The following is an 11,480-nucleotide window of genomic DNA, read 5'->3' as shown; positions in this document are numbered from 1 at the left end:
GTTGACTCAAAATCAACTTAGCAAGAAAGTAAATGTTATAACGACGTCGTAGAAGGAAAGAAAACACTGTTTAAATAAATATAAATCTACCACAAAAGGCTCTTCCTGTCCCCAGAAATGAGAAACCCTCACACCTTTAACCCAAAGCCAAAATACTAACAAGATTTTCCCCCATTCTTCTTCTCTCAAACACCATTCAAAGAACTTCAATTACCCCGAAGATTTCACCTTTTTAAGTCAAGGTTAACCCCTCAAATCCTCATTTTTACCAGCTCTGCTCCTGTTAGTTTGGTGTCTTTACTCCTTAACTTAATTCACAAAATCCATTACTCCTGCAATTTCTCACTGTTTGTCCCTCTTTGCCTCCTCTCCCCCTTCTCTTTCTGTCCGTGAAACAGAGGGACCGGAAGAACTCTCTGCAACTTCAAAAACCCATGATTGTTATGCCATGTTCTGTGTGCTAACAATGATTGTTATGATTGTCTGATTATGCCCTTTTCACCTTTTGCAGTTTAATCTTCTTTGGTATTATTACTACTATTGTTGTTGGTGTTAATCATTGTGTTGTTTTGAGAAAAACCCTAGCTTTGTCTGCCCATTTGGTTTCGGAGCAGCAATTCTTGGGCTGCTTCAATGCAAGCCCTTGATCTCCCATGTAATCCTTCTCTAGACCCCCGTGCGCCCGATCTCTCCGCCATGTCCAAGCATTCCTCGCCGATCCACTCCCCGGACGACCAGTCTTCCCAAAACCCGGAAAATGGAAAAACCCATGTCGAGAATAACAAGAGTGAGAATGTTAAGGAGAGTAGTGTTAAGAATAGTACTACTAGTGACAATAATGGTAGTAGTACAAGTGTAGTAGTTAGGAGGGAGAGGCCATCGAGGGCGTGCACGCAAAGGGCGGCAGCGAGGATGCAGGCTGCTGCTGAGGCCGAGGCTGCTATGGCTGAGGCTGAGAAGAAGAGAAAGAAGGCAAAGAGGGAGAGATTAGCAGCAAGGCTGTTGAAGGAGGAGTCTGAGGAGGAGATGGAGGATGGCTTATGGGAGGAGGACGATGGAGGGAAGGAGGAGAATGGAGAGGAGGATGGGTCTTCTTCGCAGTCACGGTTGCAATATAGTAGAATAGTTACCCCACTGGTCGGAGAGCCAGAGGCTTCACAGTTGCCGCGCTGGAAAATACGGTCCATGTGGCAGTTGGCTTCTATTCTCAATTTCTTGAATGTATGTTGAGCTTGAGAAAAAAAGATACATAAATGGAAATATGTGAACTATATTTGGAGTTTTAGTGGTTTGAAGCTAATTTGCGTTTTGTTTGTGTTGTGAGGTGAAGGTATTTAGGCCTTTATTGAATATTAAAGTGGAATTTTCGGCAGAGGAGTTTGAGACAGCTTTGATGACCCCCAACAGTACTTTGGCTGATATACATATGCCACTGTTGAAGGTTAGTTTTGTTATTTGTTCTTTAGTAAAAGTGTCTTTTTAGTTGGCTTTTGTATGCAAAATTTTTGACCTGTGTTAATTGAGTGTTTGCTATGGTTTGGGTTAGTGTGATAGTTGGTGTTGAGTTGATTTTCTCAAGTCGATTATTTTCTCTTCATAATACTATTCCGTAGACTTTTCAATATGATAAGCTGTGTGATTTTTTCTGCCTAGTTTAACTCTCCTGTGATAGGCTGTTGGAACTGCCAAAAATCTTTCTGGGATTACTTCTTTGTTGATGTGTTAGCTTGAATGTAAATAGTTTTTGGATGAAAGTTTAACCAAAACTTCCATGCAATTTGTTCAGATAGCAGTAGCGATTGGGTAGGTGAAATATATGGATAGACTATTGACTATTCTGCATAACCATCCTAATGAGGTATGGATGTTGTGCACCAATATTCACCAGAAGTAAGGATTTTAACTTTGCAAATTTGGTTGAGCTGCTTTAAAGATTTGATCCTTCTTAATATAAAAAAGGAAGGCTTCGGTATGTATCTGAATTGGCATTTTTGGTTCATAATTTTCCTAATAGAAATCTATTTGGTTTTTGGTTTCACTTGAAGATGAATTTGTTATCCACCAAGTGTAATTCATCACTGATCATTAGGATTGTTTTCTTGCTAATATGGCTGTAGAAGACTTGAAATTTCTGCCCCTCTTTTCCTCTTTCCGTGAGCATGCCGCGGAGCAAAGAATCTTCTGACCTACTTAAAATGGGTACCTCATGGTGAAAAAATGCAGAGGTCCAATAATACATGGACATTAGTAAGAGATATTGTAAGATATTTCTTTCTCTAACATGCAGCATTAAAAGAATGAGCTTTTTAATCAGTGACATGGGAAGCATGAGGTGTTTTTCTTAATCTCTCTTAATACACTAGGTAATTTATAATGGGATTTAGTTCCCTTTTCCTTTCTAAAATATTAGTTGAGATGTTTGGATTTGGGATGAGGTTGTCCTTTTAATCCAGGTGCTTTTAGTAGTAAAAATTCCCTCCCTTTCCCATTAGTTTGTTATCTGTTCCGTTTGTGTTTTCTGTTTTTTTTTTCTTTTTCAGCTACTCTTTTTTTGTTTCCCTTTTTCTTCTGTGATGGTTAGAGATAAAACATGGAACTTAATTTCATATCAAACAGAGGAGTAGATTGGATTTTCTGTGGATGACTTGTGCACTCTGGAAAATATCATGGTGCCTTATAGGGGTATCTGTGAAATATTCAGAGGTAATGGGCTTGGGAGTTGTCTTGTGAATTATGATTAGAATCTTGGGAAATAGATTCTGTTCTTTTCTTAGATTTGCTAGGAGCTATATGTTGCTGATTTTTATTAGTAAATTTGGGGTACCGTTGATGTCCTATTTGGATGGCCAAGTTCAAAGGATTTCTGGGGATCCATTCAGATTGTTCTGGGAAGACACATAGCGAGGCACAGCTGAGAGGAATTTTAAAATGACTCTGCAGGCGTGACTTTCTTTAAATATTATGCTGGACTATATCCAACCATTGTATTTGGTAATAGTTATCTCTACAGATCATTAAGAAGTTTTGATTTGCAAGCATATTCTTCTGAGATGTGTCATAAGTTTCTATCAGGAAAGTATGTTATCCTGAAAAATAGACACGAAAAAACCTGGACAACAGATTGTTTACACCAGATTATTGATTACATAACATTGTGGCTTATTTCCTGGTGTTTTCCTTGCAGTTGTTTGATAGAAAACATTATTAAAAATTGAAGTTCTACATTTATGTCATGGTATTGAATTCTTCATAAGTTTAGGCGAGAATTACTCAAATTATGCTATGTGCGTTTGCTTCCTTTTTGTCATATGTCTTTGTACCTTGAGTGTTGCTGAAGTATTATTTTGTTAAAGGATTGCTTGTTGACACCATAACAGGTGCTCTTATGTGGTTTTGTTGCTATGTCTAGGCAATTCCTCCGGTCACTAGAATGGCACTTGGACATGCTACTTGGATTACTGTTTTATGCAGAAAATTGAAAGATTGGTGGCATTGGGTAATCTGATTATTGACCCTTGAAAAGCTTTTAACCAATCTTTGTAACAGCGCTATTGGATTTACTTAGTTTGGTGCATTATTGTAGGTTGCGGAAGGAGATCTACCTATTGTTGCATCACATGGGTGAGTAGAAATATATCTTGATAAAGTCCGAATATGTGTGCTTATATTTGGGAATGAGAGACACAAGTTGTGCATGCTTTATGAGAGTGTGGCTTTTGTTGTCTTAGGACTGAAGTAGAAGCATACAATGCACTTGATCCTGGTGTCCGAGTGGTGATTCTGAAGGCCTTATGTGATATTCGGGTTGAGGTATCACTTTTTTAGATGATTTTCTTTTTGCAGTACTTAATCCTAGCTTCAAAGAATTAATAATTGACTTTGCTCATTGCAATATGTGATAATGCAAGGTTCAGATGTTTAGTATTTATAGTTTTGGAGCTTAACTGTTATTGTTAGATTGTTTTCCTGATTTATCCTGTATTTCTTGTTAATGAATAACCATTTCATTTTAATATTCTCACTTTTTCTTGTTGACAAAATAATAATTGGAATTAATACGTTTTATTGTTAAGTGAAATCCGTTCTTTTACAAATCACATCAGTTATAACTGTATTGTGGTCCGTGCTGTGGTTTTCCTATTCCCATGATTCCCACCAGGCTAGCACGTCATATGCTTCTAGGATCGTCTCCGTCTGGATTTTACTTCAACCTGGGGGAATGAAGTAAAACTATTGGTTTAACTTCAAATGATGGATGGCTAATTGGGGATGTTAAGATGGAGGTACTTGGGAATTTTATGAACAAGATAAGAAGCACGCCATGTAGTCATAAGCCGAATTGCTTACAAATAAAGATGAGCCTCAGGTCATTGTATGAGAGGGTGTTAGATTATATTGTGAACTATTGTCGTTTGGCACTTAGTTTTGGTCGTAAATTATCACTGCCGTTCCTTTTCTGTGCAGCAGGTTATACAAAATTTTATAGCTGTATCTATTTGACTTGTATTTTAATTTGCAATGCCTTGTAAAGTACGCGGTGCTTTAGTCATTCAAGTTCATTTTTCTGGGTATTCTGTGTTTTAAGAAAAGTTTCTCAATTTCGATAACTCACTTCTTTAACTAGGACTGAAACTTCTCTTCACATGTTATTATCAAGTGTTCGGGATTTCCAGCTATCTTCTTCCTTTTCAGTCACCTTTTTTGCCAATAATGCTAAATGGTTATGGTTGTCTTCTCTGCAGCAAGAAGATATACGTAACCATATAGATGACTCAATCAAACATGGGATTCCACTTTCAGTATTTCGCAAAGAACGCCTAGGGGGTGATTCTTATGGAATCTCATATTGGTAATACATATTCCTTTGCAATGATTGATCATGCTTGATTGTTTTAGATAGTTTATTCTTCTGATGCCCCGGCATTAATAATGAGACATACCTTTGCTTCTTGTATATGCATAATATATTGTTATTCTTGTGCATTGTAGAATCTCTTTGTTTTTTTATCTGCTTGGGGAATTTCATATAGATGCTTGATACTATGTAGGTATGAAGATGATCCCATCATTGGTCATCGACTGTACAGAGAGATCAGAAAAGTTGAGGTGAAAAAGGGAAAAGGAAGGAATATTCCGCCTATTCCTCACTCATCATATCAATGGGAAGCAGTTGCCACTAATCTGGACGAATTCCAGAATGTTTCTGTAAGTCTTTCTTGTGGTCAGTTCTCTTGTGTATTTTATTTGGATCTTTAGTGTGGTCTCACTATGGCATGCTTAGAAGCCATCGTTTTCCTGAAATTCAAGCATGCTTCAGTTTTTCACACTGGCTTTTCCTTTCAGTAATTTTAATATCTTTATTTAATTTCATACCTGCTGCTTTCAGGAGAAGCTCTTTTCAAGTAAAAATAGAACAGAGGTTTCCGTTGGGAAGAAATTGAAAAATGACTTGCTTCCTGAAATTGAGAAGGTCCACAAGGTGGTCTACCGTTCCTTCTTTGGATAATGATTTACACTGAATGTTATTTTATTTTGGTTTATCCTCTTGTTTAGTTCAGCAATCCTTTTTCTAAGATAAAATATATTCTTTAGTTTCAAATAGTTTTTTATTTGCTGATTGGGTCTAACAAGAGCTTTTCAACAGAGGAAGGAGAAATTGTTGAAGAAACAACACAGGCAAGCGCTTATGCTTCATAGCATGATTAATATGGATGGTCTTGCCACCGGGCGCTCTCTCCGTGATCGAAAACCCGTCACTTATACTTTTGGTATGTGTTGTATCGTTTTCTCATCATCTAATGTTCTCTGTTCTGGTTTACGTTCCGAATTAATGTCAAGTTCACTAGTGATTTGGACCCTCAAAATACTGTGAAGTGTGTAAGGTTTCCCCCTCTCTCTCGCATGACAGTGCTCGTCCACGTGCACCCATGACATATCAATGGTACTAGGTTCAATTGCAAATATTTGGTTATTGCTTGTATTGTTTTTATACCTTTTTCACTCTCTGTTTTTTCGAGTTGGGAAAGACAGATCATATGCTATTCTGGAGTTAAATAATTGATCCCTTAGTAGTTTACAACACACAACTTTTACTTCAATAATTTTAAAATGCACAATTCTTGTCATATTAAAAGTAGCCGAGCTGAAAGAAAGTAGAGCAGAAGACTTGTTTAGTGATTAAGTTTAGCTTCTTAGTTGATTAGGCAAAAGAGGTACTTCACACTCCACAACTGCACAGAGAGGATAACAATGGACAAAGTAAGTTAATTTTGTATGTCCACAAATATTGAGAGAAAGGTAAATTATAAGCTGGTAAAGGAAAATAAAAGTTATAATTAAAGATAATGGCCTAGGTCATTTTACTTGCGTGTCCACTATATTCAGTCCCCCTCCCGGATTTTCAGTAGTTTCGTGTGTCGTATGAGAAAAGTAAATGGACCTTGATTTTTGTGTTGATGATCATGTAATGTTTCAACATGAGGCCAAGTATGAAGATTCTGAACTCTAATGTTAATTCTTATTCTTCTGCAGATGATTATGATCGATCAATAAATGAGGCTATAAAGGTCACCAAGTACGGACTTTAGCACTCAAAAATTTGTTATACTTGTCATGAAGTGATATTTCTATATTCATATGCTTTTAGAGATTCATCACTTTTTTCTTCATATATTATATGTCAGGAAGAAACAGCCATCCCCGGAACCTTTTGACAGGAGAGATCCTTCTCTGAAACTTGAAGTTTCTACTAATGGTAGACCTGGTGTTCCTTCTCAATATTCTCGGCCTGTCTCATTTAGTGCGTTGTCTCCTAGATCACCTGAAGATGATGAGTTTTATGATGATCAGAAAACTGAATCATTGGATCGCAGGTACTCCATTTGTCACCCTCCTTGGGTATGTTAGCATTCTCAATAAAAATTTGAAATAACTGAACTATATTGTGGCCTGCAGCAATCGCCGAAGGCAGCGGCCTCAGCGGTACTCTGTCAAAGAGTTTGTGGAAGCTGTCTCAGATAACGAGGCAGATTTTGATAGTGATGATGATATAGTTGGTGAAGTGGTTTACGATGATGAATACCTAAAGAGACGAAGAAAGAGAGCGAAGATGTCGAGTAGCTCCGAAGGCGATGAAGAGTATCAATGGGATGAAGAAAATCCTGAAGAGGAAGAATATGAAGAAGAAGATGATATCTTAAGTACGAGTGAGGACAGTGATCAGCCTCGCAGGTTCAAGACATTGCCGGGCCGCACTAGGAGGGAAACGAAATTGAGGTCAGTTGATGAGCTCCAGTCAGGTCTCAGGCGCAGTAAAAGGGCGACAAAAAATCGTATCAATTACAGGCAGTATGAGATGTCTGAATCAGATACTGAGTCAATGAAGCCTGATAAGTCAAGTGCATTAGATGAGCACTCTACCGCAAGTGATAATGCAGAGTTCTCAACGGGTAGTCAAGATTCTGACGAGAAGATCGGTAAGCAAGAGCTGCATGCCAATCAGCCCATCGAGGAGCAGTATCCTGAGATGGTTGACGAAAAGCAAACCAATCCAGAAGAGCAAACTAATCACAGAGATGAAGAAGAAGCTGAAGGAGTAAGAAAAAGACGTTTTCTCGATTTAAATGAGCTTGCTCCAGGTTCTGGGTTTGATGATGGCCCCAACTCAATGGCAGATGAAGAACCAGATGACTTCTAAAGTTTCCTTTCCACCGAAAAAGGGGAGAACATGTTTTCTCCCAAGGAAGCTTATTTGAATGTTAGATGACTTCTATATTTGTGGTAAATCCACTCCAAGAAGGAAGTGACTAATGGAGAGTTACTCCCTTGGCGAAATTTAAGCTACACCCTGAATTATTAATGTTTTCCTGCTGGGGGCAGCTTGATGCTGAGGAAATTATGAACATTTAGTCAAATTTACGGTTACATCTGAGAGAAAAAGCACAAAATGAGATATGGATGGGGAATTCTGTTAAGAGTTCTTACTCTTTGATGCACTCAGTGTACAATAACTTGTTAATTGATATTTGTATTGAAAGATTTCTCTTTTAGATGATCTGGACCATTTCTTTAACTTCCTTGATGCATAGAACACTAGACTACTGGGAACATGGATGACATTTCTATTGAGTGTCAAATTTATTATGTAGGAAAATGTCCAGATGGATAATGGTGGATTACTTCTAATACAGTAAGCGCTCTAGTTTTCTGGGCTCCGGTTAATATACCTCCCATGACTTATGAATATTTAATTTCACTACATTGGTCTTTCAAGAACTTAACTCGATTTCATCTATTTTACATATGGATTATATCTCAGGCTTTTCTTGTGGAGCAGCGGTCGTGGTAGGGATCTTTGTATTTCAGTTCTTCTGTGCACTTCGTGATCTGTCTGCTCTTTGCTTCCTCAAGAGCGTGAATGAGATTCAGAAGACATTCCTCTGGGCCTTCCTTTGCAGATTTTGGCATGAGGTTTTCTGCAACATCAGCTGGTGTAATGTCAACCGCTTTAATCAACTCTGCAACTGACTGGAACAATGGATGTGCTTCAAGTTCTAGGTAATTGTATGCAAGCACCTTAAATCCTTCATATGTGCAGTAAGAAAGTTCGATATGTTTATCCATACGACCCCTTCTTGTGAGAGCTGGGTCGAGCTTGTCTATATAGTTTGTTGTGAATACAATTAGTCTCTCGCCTGCACAGGCAGACCACAGTCCGTCTATGAAATTTAGCAGTCCTGACAGGGTAACCTTGCTGCCACTCTCTTCCTTCTCCTTACGAGAACCTTCTTTCTTCTCACTGTCGGTCTCAGATTTCTCCTTTCTCTTTGTCCTTTGCCCTGTTAAATCAAGAGAGCAGTCGATGTCCTCTATCACAATGATTGATTTAGCTGTCGTCTCCGTCAAAAGCCTTCTGAGTTCTGTGTTGTCCTTCACTGATGTAAGCTCAAGATCATAAACATCATAGTCCAACAAATTAGCCATAGCAGCAATCATTGTTGATTTCCCAGTTCCAGGGGGACCATACAGTAAATAACCCCTCTTCCATGCCTTTCCAATTCTTGCATAGAAATCCTTACTCTTGGTAAAAGTCAGCAGATCCTCAATGATTTCCTCCTTTTTCTTCTTCTCCATCGCAAGAGTCTCAAATTTCGCGGGATGTTCAAACACAATATGACTCCAGTACGACTTGCTGTGCCCATTTGTGTACAGCTTCCTCTGCCTGTTTCTTGCCTGAATCTCTTTCCCTTTCTTGATGACATGCTCCAGATACGTCTCCGTTATCATCTCCTTGTACTGTTTATGGAACTTGAGCTTGTAATACCTCTTCTCCGGCTCCGGGAAGTATGAAAACAACATGGGCCGTGGAGGTGTTGCAACTTTCCCCGAAATCCACTTCACTTGAACCCCGTTAAACTCATCCGTCGTACGCTCATACTCATCCATGCTCAGCATCAGCTTACTGTCATTGTCCTTTGTCATCTCCGCCTTGAGCCGCTTGGCGTGTTTCGACGAGTTGAGACTCAGGTATGCCTCAACTATGCTGTAGGCCTCATGAGGCCTGAGATGACTGCCCAGGTATTCATGTATGGATATCTGAACATATGGATTCAAGAATTGTGATACTCTAATGCTGCATTTCTCCAGGTACCGACGGAGCTCTGGTGGACAGTATCGTCGTAACATGTCCCAGAAGAAGATTACTGTAAGCAGAGTTGATCCGATAGTGCCCCACGTCCCCGGCATGTTCATCACTGGATTCATCATTTCCGGAGTAAACTTCCTTGCTCTCTCTCTCTCTCTCTCTCTCTCTCTCTTGTTTTCTTACTCATAAAGCCATGACACACACACACACTCACACACACGTATATATGTATAGAATGAAGAGTAGGTAAAGCAAGATTGGTTGATAGTATGAGTCAGCATGTAGTAGTGGAAGATGAATTTCTGTGCTTTAGGCCTTAATCTTAGCTCACCTAGTGACAAACTTTTAGTCCTTTAGGGCTGATTACACGGCTAAGGTTGTTTCTATGTCATTTTCAAGTTTGTTTTATGTTCATATTTTATTCAAAAAGTTGTAAAAGGAGTATGAAGTTTCAAGGTTGCTATGCTGGCAATTTCATGGATCTTATGTCCATTTCTGATAGTGCCCCTAAAAAGTATTTCCAATTGTTGTCTGATTCTACGTAATCTGTTTGCGTAATCAATCTACACCACATGCATTGCATGCACAAGATAAATAGTTTTTCAACACTTTTTCTCCAAATTACATTATAATTTCTCCCAGTTGCAACCTCGATGATTAAATATTGGTGAAAATTTTTAAATTATTTATTTATTTAGTTTCGTCTTTTATTTTATAAATCACAAAATTATTGTTTAGGAGTGAATTTTGCCCATAACAAGTATGGGATGATGAGATTTGTGTGAGAAAGGAGGGATGGAGCGATGATGAGATTTGTGTGAGTAGTCGAGGATGGAGAAATGTATCGTTTTGTTCAAGCTGAGTGTTAGTTTAGACTTTAATTACTCGAAACATGAGATTAGTTATGTTAGAAAATTGGGCGTTTGATGTGTTTTGGGGTAATTCTAAATAAGTAGGTACGATGACTTGAATAAGAGATTTAAGGTAAGACTTGTGGTGGTAATCAGAGTCGAAATCAGTCAGATTTTTTACGTTAAAAAAATAATTTATATTATTTTGTAGCATTTGAATGTGATTTTCTTTGATAAGTTTTCATTGCCGACTAATTAATATTATATATAAAAAAAAATTGGTCCAACACAAATCAGAATGCATGTGACCATAGACCAATAGCAGGGTTGGAATTTTATCAAAATATAAAACTTGTTATTTTATGCATGAAACGATAAAAAGCTCATTTCATAATACTTTATCTAATAACATTTAAGTTGATTTACTGATTTGTTGGTGAGGTTTGGATAATACGTCAGCCAACTTTCGACTCTTTTTAATTAAAAACAAAGGGAAAAAGAAGACTTCATCCCATGACAATAGAGAAATCAAATCACAAAACTTTCGGTTTAGGTTTTTATATTTAGTGCATTATTATTGTTATCCACTTTGATATCTCATTTCTCCGTATTTCAATTGATGTGAGACAATGTGTTCGTATGTGTACATTGAACTTCATAATTGATGTTGTAGTGTTTGTGATTCTCATACTTTTCCAACTACAAAAAAAACAAATAATTATAGCACAATGTTTGTCTTTATAATAACACAAATCTGTTGTCAAACGCACATATACATATCTACATTGGTATGATTAAAACTCAGACTTTTATCCCAACAGCTCATAAACTCACTTCGCCAAATGGACAACATCCTCTTCAAATTACCATTTTTCCCTCAATTTTTTTGCTGGCTTCGGACCACCTCAATCTGAGGTATCATTGTGGGAATGCAAAATTTATTTTCAATTATATATTGACATGTGCAATATACTTTTTCATTAATT

At 37.8% G+C, this 11,480-nt stretch overlaps 1 protein-coding gene and 1 pseudogene across 1 annotated transcript; one reads left to right on the top strand and one right to left on the bottom strand.

The window, feature by feature from the left end:
• Positions 1-101: 101 nt before the first annotated feature.
• Positions 102-8,050, top strand: LOC105168747 (DDT domain-containing protein DDR4). Its single transcript, XM_011088889.3, has 12 exons — positions 102-1,221; positions 1,331-1,441; positions 3,410-3,496; positions 3,584-3,621; positions 3,729-3,810; positions 4,743-4,849; positions 5,049-5,205; positions 5,387-5,479; positions 5,645-5,768; positions 6,532-6,574; positions 6,684-6,872; positions 6,955-8,050. Exons 1-12 carry the CDS (start codon positions 634-636, stop codon positions 7,694-7,696), a joined length of 2,361 nt encoding a protein of 786 aa, XP_011087191.1. The 5' UTR covers positions 102-633; the 3' UTR covers positions 7,697-8,050.
• Positions 8,051-8,112: 62 nt separating this feature from the next.
• On the bottom strand, positions 8,113-9,892 carry LOC105168746 (AAA-ATPase At3g28580 pseudogene; annotated as a pseudogene).
• Between the last annotated feature and the right edge of the window lie 1,588 nt (positions 9,893-11,480).

This window comes from Sesamum indicum, linkage group LG8, assembly GCF_026168435.1.
Source record: "Sesamum indicum cultivar Baizhima isolate 11 linkage group LG8, ASM2616843v1, whole genome shotgun sequence".
Classification (NCBI taxonomy): domain Eukaryota; kingdom Viridiplantae; phylum Streptophyta; class Magnoliopsida; order Lamiales; family Pedaliaceae; genus Sesamum; species Sesamum indicum.
The sequence above is the reverse complement of the archived record's forward strand: the minus strand, read 5'-3'. Positions and strand labels throughout refer to the sequence as shown.